Genomic DNA, 16,253 nt, shown 5'->3' on the forward strand with positions numbered 1-16,253 from the left:
CTCTCTGCTGCCTTTGATACTTTTGCCAACTCTCTCCTTTTGCAAACTCTCATATCTATAGACTTGTGTACCACTGTCCTCCTGGTTTTCCTCTTACCTCACCAACCGCTCCTTTTCAGTCTCTATACATGACTCCACCCCCCCCCCCCCCACCTTTTCCCTTACCTGTTGGCGTTCCCCAAGGTTCCGTTCTTGGCCCCCATCTCTTCTCCCTCTATACCTCCTCCCTTGGTGCCCTCATCTGCTCCTTTGGCCTCCAGTATCATCCCTATGCTGACGGTACCCAAATCTATCTTTCATCCCCTCCTCTTCCATCCTCTCCTTCAAACCTCACATTCTGTCCCTCTCAAAATCATGCTACTTCCACCTACGGAATATATCCAAGACATGGCCCTTTCTCACCATGGAAGTTACCAAAACTCTTATCCACTCTCTTGTAATCTCTTCTCTCTGGCCTACCAAACTCTCACCTTGCCCCTCTTAGGTCTATCCTCAATGCTGCTGCCCAACTCATTTGTATCTCCCACTGCTCTATCTCTGCTGTCCCACTCCACCAGTTCTTACATTGACTCCCCATGGCCTACAGAATTAACTTAAAACTTCTCACTCTCACCTTCAAACCTTTCACTTCCCCCTTCCCTGTATATCTCCAACCTCATCTCTACCTACACTCCTCGCCGCCCTCTCCGCTCTGCCAGTGACCTCCGCCTCACTACTTCACTGATCACCTCTTCCCACTCCCGCCTTCGGGACTTTGCCCTGGTTGCTCCCCAGCTGTGGAGTGATCTCCTACGCTCCATCAGGTTAGCTACTCTCAAAGGCTTCAAGCGGGTTCTAAAGACTCATTTCTTTATTCAAGCCTAGTAGCCTTCCTCCTAACTCCCAGGTCCTGGCTTTCACCCCCACTCCCCCAGTCGATACCACCCTATATCTGTTTCCCCTTTTCCTTTGGGATATAAGCACTCACAAGAAGGCCCTCTTTCCTTGTGTTCTCCTTATAATATTCCATCACCCTGTGTACCTCTTGGCCTGTTTCTCTAACCCTGTTATCTTAAACTTAGGCCTACTTCTCTCTGGTCACTACCATTGCTCTCACTCACTTCCCCACAATATGAGATCTGCATTACTATATTACCTGTATATTCATTAATTCAGTATGCCTGGTCTTTGTATTTTGTTCTTCATGTATCATGTTATGTGTTATGGATCACTGCTTTCTGTATATGTCATGTACGGTGCAGCGGACCCTTTATGGCGCCTTATAAATAAAAGATAATACTCACCATTGTTTATTTATAGGGTGCCACAGATTCTGTAGCGCCGTACAATCATCTTAAAGATATGACATACATCTTACAGATATGAGCATTAATAGAATAAACATAATAGCAGATACATGAATGTAATTCATGTATGTGAGACATAGGGTAAAGAACACCCTACCAGGGAGAGCTTACCTCCTAGTGGGAGGGAGGGGGTGTGTATAGAATGTACACTTAGAAGAAGAGAAGAGGGTGGACATGGAAATGGGAAGGAGGTTTAAATGGAAATTGGAATCCTATAGATAGGGCGATGAAAAAGAATGATACATGAAGGGAAAGATTTTTAGCTCACACCCAAGTTTACACTCTTTGCTTTCCATTTACTTTATCTAACTTCATTCTGTCATTTTGACCTCTTTTATTAAGTTGCTCAGTTTGAAAAGGTACTATTGTTACTGTAATATTATTTTATTATGTCTTGGAATTGTCCTTGGTATTACTCATCCTCTTGAACCTCTACCATTCCCTAGAAAATCGGTGTCTTTTCATAGCTCCATGCAGCTGTCCGACATCGCTTGACTGCAGCTCGTATCTGGCTCGCTGCTCCGTTCCAGCTTGGATGTTCTACCCCCTTTCAGTGTAGCTGGAGTTTTATTATTATGTACATAAAATTTATGTTATAGCTGAGCAGCCAGGCAGTCTGGTAATGGCAAACTGCAGTATACAACCGCCACAGCCTGCCGGCAGCTTATCACTAGATGACTTGGAGACAAGTGGGTGAGTAATACTGCTTTGCTAGGTTTTTCCCGAGGCAGAACATAATTTGATTGTAATTTTTAGGTGGAGAACACCTTTAATAATTCTTAGTTCTGTCTTCTCTCCCATAGAGAACTGGAGTTATATAGCTGCTGTATAGAGGATCTCAATTATGTTCATAACTCCAATATGTATTACTCCCTCCTGGGTCATTATATTACTCTTTATTGCCACAATCAATGTGTTCCTTTAATGGTACTGTGAGATATGTCCTTTCCCTGGCAATGTAGTAAAATATTACTGGCTGTACCATGCACCTTCATTGTGTAAAGTCACATTTTTCCTTGGTCACCTTTTGAGCTGTTGTGGTACATACCACCGCCATTATTTACTATGGAGCTGCCATCTAATACCTTATTTATTTTTCTACGTCAGCCACATATTATTGAGTATTTTGTTATTATTAGATATTTGACTGTTTGTGCTTATCATGCATTGAGTCTCCATTTTAGTGCATGTGCGGGTGGTGCGATAATATGTTAGAAGGAGTGTCTGTACTAAACAGTAACAATAAAAGTGTTATTATATACCAAAAGTCGCATTCCCTATTTGATAGATCAATAAACCACGTTTAATAATATATAAATATAATACATTCATAAAAATAAAAATGAAAAATAAAAACATAAACAAAAAAGAAAAAATAATGCCAAATGTGTCTGACAATGGCAAAGAACACATGTATCTATATACTCAGTATAAGAATATACAAATATTAATAACAATGAACCAATAAACAGCATAACACTTGCAATGCATGAGAATAATGTCAATATATAAAAAGATAACTGTAGCCGGCTACTAGCAATAAAACACAGACACAGACGAGTGGAAAAACAGTAAATGCACTGTGAAACGAGTGTACTAACACTTAATTGATTTGTAGAAAAAATTTGCCCATAGATGTTTATGTAAAATTCATAAATCTCCCAATCCTGTATATCGATGTGGATGGACAGATATTAATTAAACACTGAGTCACAAAGTGGATAGATGAAAATTGTAGCTGCTACAGACGAGGTATTACTGAAAATGACGGCCATGAATGCAACCTTCTATTAGCCTGCCATCTGAGCGTCCAAACCGCTCAGTGTCATTTATTTGTATCATGATCCCCTCAATGTGACTGGATCACTTATAAATAACTTATTTGTGGCTGGATCATGTAGAAATAATTTATTGTAGAAATGTATTTCAATCGGAGGTGCAGCACCAATGTATAATTTGAAATGCACTTATCATGTTACATTGGGATGTGTTTTGTATGCAAGTGTCATTGTTTGGGTTTGTAACTTTCCTAGAGGAAATCTGTTTGCTGATAGCAGGAAATGCTAAGTAAGTCTTTATGAGAAGTGACAGGCCGCTGCCTGGCTGTCTGGCGTGACTACATTTCAGATAATGCATCATTAAGTTTTAGCACATAACATAGTAGTGTAAATATTGTTAGCTTTGCATTGCATGTAAATCCATGTTTGGGAAACATATATTGTATCCTGATACTAAAAATAACTCAGACCTCAGGGGTTGGCTTACCCTGTGAGGCTGTGTCCAATCTGTATAAAAAGAGAGACCTTGTACACTGAAATGTATCATCATTCTTGTTCCATCTGACCCGATCACTGGTACCTTCAATCAGTGTGACTGCAAATAAACATAACTTGCTTGAAAGACCTGCTTGAAAACGTCTTCCAGGCTGAAAATCCTGTGACCTACAGATTAGACTCAAATTCCAATCAATTTCCAGCTATCTGAGGTTTGGACGCAACTCCCCAGTACCACCACTCTGCCCAATACACAGCAGCTCTGGCCAGTGTGATAGGCCAGAGAGGATCCTTCCACAGCAACCCTGATCCATAGCAAGAGGTCAGGGGTACCAGCCCAGGTGTACCAGCGAGGGGGTATCCTAGCAGTGACAATTACCCAGAAAGAATCTGATACTGGATGCCGGTAAGGACTCCAGTTGGCAGCATTTTTAAGCCCCTCCTACTGCGGTTAGAGGGCGAATTTGGGATAACGAAAGGGTACGGTGGCAAAGTAAGCCCAGCTGGTTCCCAGAAACAACAGACAGTCATAGTCCACACAGTCCTCTGGGGCCACTCTGCGATAAGCTTCCACTGCACGACCTTGTAGCGTGGGAACCAGATACTTTACCCACTCCTGTTTGGGCAAGTCATGGAGGCTACAAGACATTTCGGACACCTGCAAATGTCCATCAATGTTTCCAAAAGTGCCATCAAATTTGGTAAAATGGAGAGAGCTCAATCTGGGCGCATCTGCTGCTAGCACATAACAGAGAAGTGTAAATATTGTTAGCTTTGCATTGCATGTAAATCCATGTTTGGGAAACATATATCGCATCCTGATACTAAAAATAATTCAGACCTCAGGGGTTGGCTTGCCCTTTGAGGCTGTGTCCAAACTATATCAAAAGAGAGACATTGTACACTGAAATGTATCATCATTCTTGTTTCATCTGACCTGATCACTGGTACCTTCAATCAGTATGACTGCAAATAAACATCACTTGATTCAAAGACCTGCTTGAAAACGTCTTCCATACTGAAAATCCTGTGACCTACAGATTAGACTCAAAATCTAATCCGTTTCTGGCTGTCTGAGGTTTGGACCCAGCTTCCCAGCACCACCGCTCTGCTCGCTACACAGTACTCTGGTCAGTGTGATAGGCCAGGGGGGGATCAATCCACAGCAACTCTGATCCAGAGTAAGCGGTCAGGGGTACCAGCCCAGGTGTACCAGCGAGGGGGTATCCTAGCAGCGACAGTTACCCAGAAGGAACCCGGTACTGGATGGTGGTAAGGAGTCCAGTTGTGGCAGCATTTGTAAGCCCCTCCTACTGCGGTTAGAAGGTGCACTTGGGATAACGAAAGGGAACTGTGGCAAAGTAAGCCCAGACGGTTCCCAGCAACCACAGACAGGGTGGCATAGGCGGTCCATATTGTCACACTCACTATATAGTGATGCGTAATATGTTATGGCTTTATAGGTAAAGGATGATAATTATAAGGTGAGTTCTGATGTTATAATTTCATTAGGAAAACTTCTGCATTATAAGGAATAACCACCTTGAAATTTGGTGACCTATAAAAGCATATGGCTTTATTTTTGTGGTTGTATAAGGTCATAGGCTGCCCCATGCCTTTGCATCTACAAGTATGGTGCCTGCGCACAGAATAAATAATTTGTTTTTAATGCATTAATGTTTAAAATATTATTTTTAATCTTTAAAACAAATTTGTTTTTCTTTTAAACTTTATTTTATTTTTAGTAGGGTGGAACTGATGCCCAAATCTGGCTCACACATGAGCAGATCTGCAGAGAGTAGCCCGGCAAAGTGGTAAGTTAACTCTTACCGCTCTGGACCAGTATCACCGAGGCAGTTGAGTATTGAGGATCTGGGCTGTCCCTAGTCTCTGTAGGGGCTGCTCCGGTACAGAACCAGCACCTCGATTTCATTCACCACTGGCAGCAGAGAGGGGGGGGGGGGGAGCTCCAATCAAAAGTCTCAATATTTATTTTTTTTATTTTGAAAATTATTTATTGTAGTAAAACAAGACAGACAAAGCAATGTATACTGGACACAATCCGGGGGGTGGGGCTTTCCTAGTGCCTGGAAACCCCCCTCCAAGCCTGGGGCACTGTATAATTGAGGTGGATGGATCCTGCTCCCACTTCACACGGCTCTGCTTGAAAAGGGAGAGCTGCGTACACCTAACAGTAGTGCACGCAGCATTGCCTATGTATATTATGGGGATAGGAAGAGTTGGAGAGCAGCCAAGCACTGTCTAATATTATAGCCACGTCCCCATGCATGCTGGGAACGCCCACTGGTGGCGTGGTGTGGAAACCCCCCTCTACAAATAGTGCGTTTGCCCCTGGAACTGATGTATTTCAGCTAGCTCTCCCGGACTCCTGGGAGAGCAGGCGTTTCTCTCTGATCTCAACCACTTTCTAGTGGAGGAGACAGGATGGGGCCAAAAGGATGCGGCAGAATGCATCAACATTTCCATCCACTGCTCTTGCAGCGCGACCTTCCCTCTAGGACAGTGTTGGCTAACCTGTGACACTCCAGGTGTTGTGAAACTACAAGTCCCAGCATGCTTTGCCAATATATAGCAGCTTATTGCTGGAAGGGTATGCTGGGACTTGTAGTTTCACAACACCTGGAGTGTCACAGGTTAGCCAACACTGCTCTAGGATCTCCCAGGGGTGAGACTTTAAAAGTTGGCAAGTATGCCATTCATTTGTATTCCAATTATTGCCAGGGAATGTAATTAACTTGCTTATGTATGTAGCAGATAAACGTTTATATAGAAATACGATAGGACAAATTAATCTACAAGGCTAATCTTCGCCATGAGCGGTCAGACCTTGCTGTGTAATGATAAAAGGCACTTTCACTGTTTACTAATTTGTACTGTCATTAATAGTTAATGTTGAATTGTTTCAGAAGACATTCCTATTATCTATGTACAAAACATGAAGAAAGTCTGAGTTGGAAAGCTATTTGCAACTAAAATGACAATTAGCTGGTATGACACATTACGTAACTAAGGGTATTGTGATTTTTCTCCCACATATCCAGGATTCCATGGGAAAGACATAATTAAAAACACTGAACTAAAACCAAGGTACTCGTATTATATTTGGGGGTCTATTTATGACCAAACTTAAATTGCTCAAGTTCTTATCGCAGTGATAAGAAAAGAATTAACATGGACATTTTTTTAAAATTGATTAGCTGGGACAGTGGTTCCGATAGGAGTGTGTCCCGAGGAATAAACTATAGTAAAGTGAATGCAATTGCTTACAGTAAAGAGTAAATTGCAATTGCTTACAGGTTTCTATGGCCAGGCTGAATTTGCGATGGGGGGGGGGGGGGGAGCCTGTACGAGCGGGATTCGAAAACCCTTCTACTGCGAAGCTCTCCCCATAGGTTATAACGGCTAATGCCATCTTCAGATACAAGGACTAAGCTCCTTATTTGATAATTAGGGCATAATTGCAGTCCCCATAGACAACTATTGGGATTGGACTTGCTATTAAAGAGGCAGGGAAATTGTCGATATCTGCTGAGTTCCTCCATTAATAAATAGCCTTGTTACTATTTCTATGCTGCAGTTTTTGGAGATTAAAGCTTAGAAGTTGTAACAAAGCTATTTATTAATGATGGACAGCAGCAGATTATAGGTTGATAAATAGCCCCCTTGATGTCTAAGCAAAGGCTAAGAATTGTGCGAATCCTAATTTGACATATGGCTGTCTCAACCCCTTTCATGTTAATTGCGCAAGGTAGGGTCAAGGAGCTGAGATTATTGCTGGGCACATTGGCATGTAAATGATCGAGAAGAGCTTCCCTGGCACAATCTGATTTCTATATCAATATAGAGAGATTGGCACCTGTTAATCTTTTGTTTAGTTTTGTTTACTTACCCGGTCTGCTTCATCCACTAGATAAACATAATATTATCTCTACAAAGAGTTATTTTCATTAGGTTATAATGCTTAGCCCAGGGTGTGTGTCTGTACTGCAAAGTAATTACTAATTGCTTGTTAGATGAAAGCGGAAGCTAATGTGGCCTCTAATGAGTGGTGAGCAGGTTATATGTATTCATTAATGGGAAGTAAACGGAGATACTGAAAAATAAACATGTACTAATGTACATGACTTCAGACTTTCTGCTCACCGTAGGGCAAACAGGATGGAGCTCAGGGGCAAATGCAGGATTTGTAGAGGGGGGTTTCCACACCACGCCGCCAGTGGGCGTGACCAGCATGCATGAGGGTGTGGCTATAATTTTAGACAGTGCCTGGCTGCTCTCCAACTCTTCCTATCCCCATAATATACATGGGCAATGCTGCGTGGACCACTGTTAGGTGCACACAGCTCTCCCTTTTCAAGCAGAGCTGTGTGAAGCAGGGGCGGGGTCCAGCCACCTCAATTATGCAGTGCCCCAGGCTTGGAGGGGGGTTTCCAGGCACTAGGAACCCCCGCCCCCCTTCCTCGGTTTGCCTATGGAGCTTAAACACAAATGTGTGTAAGAACCTTTACGTATATATTTGGAATGTTTGCAAAGAGCTCTACTGTTAGAGGCAGCAATTTTGTGGGTTGAACAATATGAGCTTGGCGCTTATCCGTTAGCTTAGATCAGTAGCAGCAAATTGGAGAGGTAAAAATCAATTGAAAAGGTGCCCTGTGGAACAGTGGAACCGTCACATCCAAAGACCAACCTTTGGCCATTTTAGAACAACCCCGTTTAACAACATAAACTTTTCAGATTTTGCCTGATAACAGTGTTTGGTTTATCCTAATTCATGTCTTAATCATGAGAGTGAGAGAACATCTGGACTGGTTTTTATAGTTATGACACATTTGTGTGTTTGCAGCTTTGTTTAACTTTGGGAAAAGTGCGCATGGGAAAACGCTTGTCCACCGAGATGCAACTGGAAGGTCGCAATTTACATACCATTAAAATGAAGGATGAGACCCGATCACTGCCAGCTCAGATCTGGTGCAGAAGTCAACTGTAAATGGACGTTCACCCAAAGAAATGCCCCTCTCCTTGTTTAATTATGTTTAATTATACATAATCTGTCCTCAAAACTAGGTGCATTGGTTTCCTTTCTTTATACAGACTCCGCTCAATGCCACTCAGCGGCTGGTGCCAACGTCTGCACCTCCACCGCTACCGCTATCTTGTTCCATAAACGGAATTCTAGGAGCACTTACGCTAATCCAGGTACATGGCCAATCATAGTGTTTGACCTGACCATGGGCACAATGAGCTGCTATTTCAGAAACGTAGATTTATTTACATAAGTAGGACTATATTTATCCTCACATAATTGATTAAGGGATTACACAGTAATGTATTATGTGGCACAAGAGCTTTTTTTTTATTTTTAAGCAACCTCATAGCAATGACACAAATACATAGAGTAACACAAAACAAGATTTTGTCACCCAAATTTTTTTTTTTGTCATTTATTTTGTATTGTTACTGTAATGATGCAATATTTATTTTGTGGCATGATGTGTCCATATAACACAAAAGTCATATGATATGAGTTTTGTAGCAAATTTAAATTTTTACACAGATTTTTATGACAATATATATTTTTGTAGCAGAGCATTGATTTCGTACTCCTCCATATTTGGCACAATAACGATTGTATGACAACAGTTTTTAATTTTTAAAAACAAATATGAATATCCACTTAAACATATTCCACATAATCATAAAAGATAGAAGACAGAATGTATATACATATATATATAAATTATTATCCTGATAATGATTACACGATACTCATCAAGTTGACAGAGAGCTTTCGGTACACTCCTCTAAGCACAAATATGTGTTTCTTAGTAAATTACTGACTGGGTCACAATTCCAAATGGGGAGGGCATTCTTCTGAGAGACGGGGTGTTCCGTCTGTACCCATAGAGTCCATTGTAGCCAATTACCGGTCTGATAGAAGATAAGAACATGCCATGGCCTCTGGCGTGTTCTGCAGAATGACCTGGACAGGAGAGAAAGGCTGATGAAATGGTGCGTGATATAGTAACGGGGTTGGGTACGCTTTACTGATGTCCACTATTCCGACATGGAGAAAGCCTACAAACAAAATCCGAAATTATGAAAAACCGATTGGAAAAGAAACAGACTTACCTTCAACCTGACGCTGGAGATCTCCGATGGGAGCACCAAGCTGACAGCAAGTGATTTCGAATGGAGAAGTGTTCGGCAGTGCAGGCTGACATCATCTCGACATCTGTCAATAGAATTTTAAAGCGGCAATGTCGGGTTAAGTGTTTAAACACTTAACTTTAGGGGTCCCCACATTGCCGCTTTAAATTTCTATTGACAGACGTCGCGATGACGTCAGCCTGCAGTGCCGAACACTTCTCCAATCGGAATCACTTGCTGTCAGCTTAATGCTCCCATCGGAGATCTCCAGCGTCGGGTGGAAGGTGAGTCTGTTTATTTTCCAATTGGTTTTTCATAATTTCGGATTTTCTTTGTAGGGCTTTTCCATGTCGGAATAGTGGTAATCGTAAAAACGATTACCACCATAGTAACACACAATAACCTGATTGTATCAATAAAAGTTCAATCAATAATACATAATGTGTATTGTATCAAAGTGATAGGAGGTTTATAGATCCCGACCCTATTTCTAATCTGTTTACTTACTAACAGTCATTTTATGTAGACAACATCGCTAAAGCTGGGTGCACACTACAGAAACATATCGCAGATGCGATTTCTGGAACAATTTTACTAATGACTGAAAGTCCAGATGAGCATGTAGATTTATGGGTGCACACCTACATGGTTTACCATCAGGTCTGTGCTCTTCATCTGTCATTACCATCTGCTATAAAGATAGTGATTCTGTAAAGTCTATAGAGGTCTGTCTACACTGCTGGTTGTGAGTGCGTACACACTTCCACATTTGCCCGACATCGTTCAATGGTTGATCGTGATTTTTAGTCATTTTATAAAATCAAACAATACAATATGCTTTGGTACGATAAAACATGATCATAGTTTAATACGATATCAGACCGAACAGTTATTTATCGTGTGATTGGCCCGATACTCGAGTGAAACTCCTGTAGTGTGCACCCAGCTCAACACCAACAGACCCACACATATTACACAGAGACTCCTGGAAGTGAGCTGATAGTGCTGATAGTAATCAGCGCTAGGTAGACCTGAGAGTCACAGACTTTCTTGGTTATCCCAAGAAAGTGATGTTGTTATACTGACTTTGATAGGAATATTAAACAGAGACTCCCTTTGTACAGTGACCCCATTGCTGACCACATAGTAAAAGGAGCTTATAGCCCCCATATGGAGTCACACACTTTCCAGCCACACTGCACAATGAGCTACATTGCATAGATTGGTTAGTCACAGCGCACAGTCACCTCCATGGCACAACACCCTTGTTTAACAGAGGCCACTATAGTCACATTGCGCAGACACTCACCGCACAGATATCCGCACTGCTGGCCAGACTGTACAGAGACCCCCTCCTCTAGTGTGACCACTAAAGTAACAAAAAGGGCCTGTGTTCAACCTTAAGTACAACAGATCTTACATAGAATAATTTCACCTGAGCTGTAACAAAATGAAACATAACAACAACAACAACTAAGCTGTACTTCAGCACTGCACTGAGGATAGCAGGGTCAATGCTAGCTGCATATAACAGCAGATATTAAGATGGAAGCTGGGTCATACACGGTAGCCGGGGATCCAACAGGATCAGGTTCAGGTAACAGGAGCAGAGCAAACAAAATACTGAGCAGAGGCTTATTCTGGAAGAGTCTATATATAGGGCCAAGCAGGAAATGGCCAAGCAGGAAATGGGAACCAAGATGGATTCATATAATAACAATAATGTCTTAATCTTTCTTTTGTTTTCATTTCTTTTCTTTTTTTTTTTGAACAATAAAGATTAGGACATTATTTTTGATAGATATTTTACCAATTTGTTTATTTTTGGATCACTAGGTCATCTTATACAGCTCAGAGCCCATATTCTCTGTTCCCTCTTAGTATATAAAACCAGGTTGTGCAATACAAATGCTGGTGTTTATATCCAAGCATTAATAAGTGAAACGCTGTCATTGTTCTACCCAATGCAGTGTATATGTCCATGTCTGTACAATGTTTCCTCTACCTCCCCTATCTCAGTTTGCTGGATCTCTTGTTTTGCAGTTGCAGTCATTCCTGATTATAAGGCTTTGTAGGACAGAAATAAACAATTAAACTAAATAACATCAAAGGGTAGATTTATTAAACCCTCTATTAAGCAAAAGTGGAGGTGTTGCCCATAGCAACCAATCAGATTCCACATTAGAATGCACTGGATAAATGACAACTAGTTTGTTTTCCTCTTAGAAGGTTTAGTAATTCAACTCCTTGAGTTTATATCTGAAACTACTGTACCTGCTCCACAGTTATTCCTGGTTAGTAAGTAAAGAGCAGCAGCGCCTTTATACTGGAAACGGTCGGCGAGCTCACCGTGGATCGAGGTTCCTCCGTTTGACTAGAAGAACAAAATGGCTCCATATTTGTTATGTGATAAAACCACACACATGTTGTCTCACATTCCGATTTGTTACTGTGAGTTTCCTTTAACAGACATAACAGATATTTTCTCTCTCCAGCATGGAGAGAGGGTTACATTTCACATCTTATGAAGAACATCACACACAACATCCTCAGCATGAAATTTACACAACAATAACAACTAATTTAATATAAAAGGGCTCTTGTTAGGTGCTGAATGCCACACATCTTGCCTGAAAGTTTAGTAAAAGTCAATGGGGACATTTATTAAAGCTTTTGCACAAGAAAAACAAGTGCAATAAATTGCTGGGCACAACATGCAACACATTTAACATGGAAGATGCACCTTTTATTTCCTCCTTTGCGAGTGGAGCAAAAAAAAAAAATTTCACTCCTGTTCGTAAAAGGGGTGTGGCTTTGGAGGGGCTTCTCAGTGCCCATATAGAAAAGCAAAAGTGGAGGTGTTGCCCAATGCAACCAATCAGATCCTAGCTATCATTTTCCGGAATGTACTAGATAAATGACAGCTAGAATCTGATTGGGTTGCCACTGTTCCTTTTCAGAAGGTTTGGTAAATCTACTCCACGGTCATCAAAACGGCAACATTTCTTCAAACCCCAAAATAGACGCAATGATTAATGTGGTTATAGACCTAGTGTAGAGCAGGGGAAAAAGTAACAAATTGATAAATGCCATATTTTATTGTGACTGGGTTTAATACAAGTTCCCCAATGACAGGAACCACTCAGAGCCCATAAAAGGCTAAAAATAGAGAACAATACTTTACACTCAGCTACACAGGACTTGTGAAACAGGTTTGATTTTGTGACAAAATTACTATCATATTGCTACATTTAGCATTTATTGTTCTCAATACGGGTTTATCAAACAATTGAAAACTGAGAACAGATTTATTACAGCAAAATAAAACACTCTTGGTTTCTGATGATTGTTTAATATCACAAATGAAAAACTATAAATCATAATGGACTATAAACTACAATAATCAAACACACAATATAGATAGAATTAAGAATTATGATAAGATAGTTGTTTGTGTCAGATTTTAGAAAAGATTAAATATCACATATATCAATATTTCTTATCACCAATATTATAAAATCTGACTTCAGCAACTGCCTTGATTCTAAGAACAAAATGTTGCTTGTGATGTGTATAAAAGTTTATAGTGTCGTCAGATTTATATATTTTTCCTTTGTGATAATAAATATTATACTAAAAAAAATGTTTCTTCAAAATACATGTATATAAAAAGTAAATATTGCCACAATTTATTATATATAGTGTTACTCTTAGCTCTAAATTTATTTTAACGGCAGGAACATCAATTCTATTTACCTTCCTAAACCAAATTGATTGCGATGGAAAATCTCACATTAAATAAGATTTACCTTAATGTATTCCCTGGATGGAGATAAATCTCCTTGCAGAGGAAAGGCTTCCTGTTACCAGTGGGCATTGTCTGTGCTGTAAGTCTGCAATTTTTTATAATGACACCTTTTCATTAGTTATTGAGTTGTAATAAGTAACTCACTGGCAGGGCATGCTGGAACTTGTAGTTCCAAAACAGCTTGAAAACAGCTCCAGAGGTGACCTGAGCCTGCCCTGGTGGATGAGGTAACCGACAGGCCATGAAAATATTTTGCACTGAACATAACACTTCCCAAGAGACATGCAACACTGACAATAAATAGAGGTAAGTCCACACTCACCTGTCCCGTCCTCCTAAGTAAAGGAGGTACAGGTCTGTGGCGGAAATAGCCGTTTACATGGGAATCCTTCTGGGCATTGTAAGGAGGGATAACAGAGCCTAGTTTTGGTAAGGAGAAGCTGTAGTCTTTTGCGATACTTTCAGTTGCCACACAATCCAAAACAAACCTTTTTTCCTTCATCTGGAGCTCAGCTAAAGAAAGAGAAGGGGCAAAGCGACTTAACTCGCTTAATTTTAATTTCCTCTGAGACCCAGCGGATGCCGCCATTGGACCAGCTTGGAAAGTGAAATATTTGAGGCTTTGTAGATCTATCTGCCTCTTGAGGAATGCACAATACTCATTTGAAGGCACAGTCAGGATGGGTTGCTATAGACACACACTAACACAAGTACATGCCTCTTTTACTAACAATTACACCGTGCTATCTGTACAAGTCTCCCGAGCAACACACAGATTAGGATCCACACACCAAATGTGTTACACCCTGGGACAGCTTGTATACTAGCAAAAGTGCTGACCCAGGCATTTATTCAGAAGGAATATGAAGCAATATGTGGAACTATCATTCCCTGTTTTTAATATAGAAAAGTATTTGGTACAGCATTAATTATGTGTTTGGAGAGTGCAGAGTATCCCTGTTTTCTTGTCTATACAATGTGGGCAACCCCCTCTTGCACCCCAGTCTGTACATGGTGAGTGCAGAGGACCTATGTCTGTTTTTGTTTATACAATGTAAGTCCCATGACTCTTGCACCCCATTCTTTACATTAATTAATTCCAACTTGTGTCAGGTGAGTCCCAGGTCTCCCATGGCTGCTAGTGCTTGGGAAAGACTTGCCTTTAAAAGCCGTGTGCAGGAAAGCCTTAAGCCCAGATAAAATAGCATAGCATTTGATCATGTTAGGACTGATCAGAATGGGAAGACTTTGGCGTGAGTTGGTCAGCTTAACATATATTTCAATATGTGGAACTAACATTCCCTGTTTTTAATATAGAAAAGGCACATACATAGTATTAGAAGCTAAGATTAAAAGACAAATTAGATTTTGTAATGCATTTTTTATTTCTTGTGCAGTAATATTTGGTATGTGCAGGTGAAACCTTTTAGGAAGGTAAATGTAAAGTAGGGTCTTATCTAGGGCTGAGCAATAGGGGTGACCGCCCAGGACACAATGCTGAAGGGAGGGTGCAGTTTATGAATATTTTAGGTTCATTTGGTTAAAATTGAGGACTAAGGGGGTGGTATTTTTGTTTCTCACCTCAGGGGCGCTAAAAGTTTAAGTTACGGCTTTGATGTACAGATATGTGGATGGTTAGTCACATAGGTTTGTGGTGGGGGTTCTGTATGTAGGGCTGAATTTAATGACTATAGTGTGAATGTTTGTAGTATAGTGTGGATACTATGTGTGTTGGCAGCGTAGTATAGGTGACAGTATTGCAAGCAGTGTATGTGTAGTGTTTTTGAAGCATATCCGCATACTTGCCTAATATTTGGACTTCTCTCCAGGAGATCTCAGATTGGATGTTGTCAGTATTTTGTGTATTTAGTGTAGGGCATTGTGTTTGTTAGTAATGTGTGGGGCTGTAGCACAGTGCTTTTCCAGTATTATGTGGGGTGACAGCAGGGCCGGATTTACCATTAGGCAACCTAGGCACTTGCCTAGGGCCCAGTGGTCCCCAGGGGGCCTGGCAGCAAAGTGGGTGGTGGGGTATGCCAGACAATAAAAAACATTGTGTCCGAGGAAGTAAAAAACAAAAACAAAAAAATCACATGATTACACCAGCCCCAGGCAGCCTCTTCCCCTCCTCCCTGCTCAGTTGCGTTCCACTGGATGTCGGGGTGAGTCACGCCGTTTGACGTCATCACGCCCGACATCATATTCAGAGAAGACTCATTGTGCAGCGGAGAGGAGCAGCGCACGTGACGGGGCAAGAACGAAGACAAAACAGAACAGAAGATGAGAAAACAGAAAGAAAAAAACAGAAGAGAAGAAAGCAATTGAAAGGTATGCAAACTAACGGAGGCACAATAGCACACTATGATAAAGGGTAAACAAGTTGTTTCAAACACAATTATGAAGGAGCACCATGGTGATGTGAAGGGCACAGAGGTGATGTAAAGGGGCACAGAGGTGATATTATGAAGGGGCAAAGGTGGCAATTAAGGAGCATAGTGTTATGATGGAGGGACAAAAGTTACAAGGGGCACATGATTGGATTTATGCATATTATTCTTGCAAACAACTTAATAAGGATTTCTGTCCTGATTTAAATACTTATTAGGTTGTTTTGACCCAACTACTTAAAAAACGAGACTGCTCTGTAATTATTTAGTG

At 40.9% G+C, this 16,253-nt stretch overlaps 1 protein-coding gene across 1 annotated transcript; it reads right to left on the reverse strand.

The window, feature by feature from the left end:
- Positions 1 to 9,315: 9,315 nt before the first annotated feature.
- On the reverse strand, positions 9,316 to 14,184 carry SPMAP1 (sperm microtubule associated protein 1). Its single transcript, XM_075211473.1, has 3 exons — positions 13,918 to 14,184; positions 12,062 to 12,161; positions 9,316 to 9,620 (listed from the first exon to the last, which is right to left on the reverse strand). Exons 1-3 carry the CDS (start codon positions 14,182 to 14,184, stop codon positions 9,463 to 9,465), a joined length of 525 nt encoding a protein of 174 aa, XP_075067574.1. The 3' UTR covers positions 9,316 to 9,462.
- Between the last annotated feature and the right edge of the window lie 2,069 nt (positions 14,185 to 16,253).

This window comes from Mixophyes fleayi, chromosome 5 (assembly GCF_038048845.1).
Source record: "Mixophyes fleayi isolate aMixFle1 chromosome 5, aMixFle1.hap1, whole genome shotgun sequence".
In the NCBI taxonomy this organism is placed as follows: Eukaryota; Metazoa; Chordata; class Amphibia; order Anura; family Limnodynastidae; genus Mixophyes; species Mixophyes fleayi.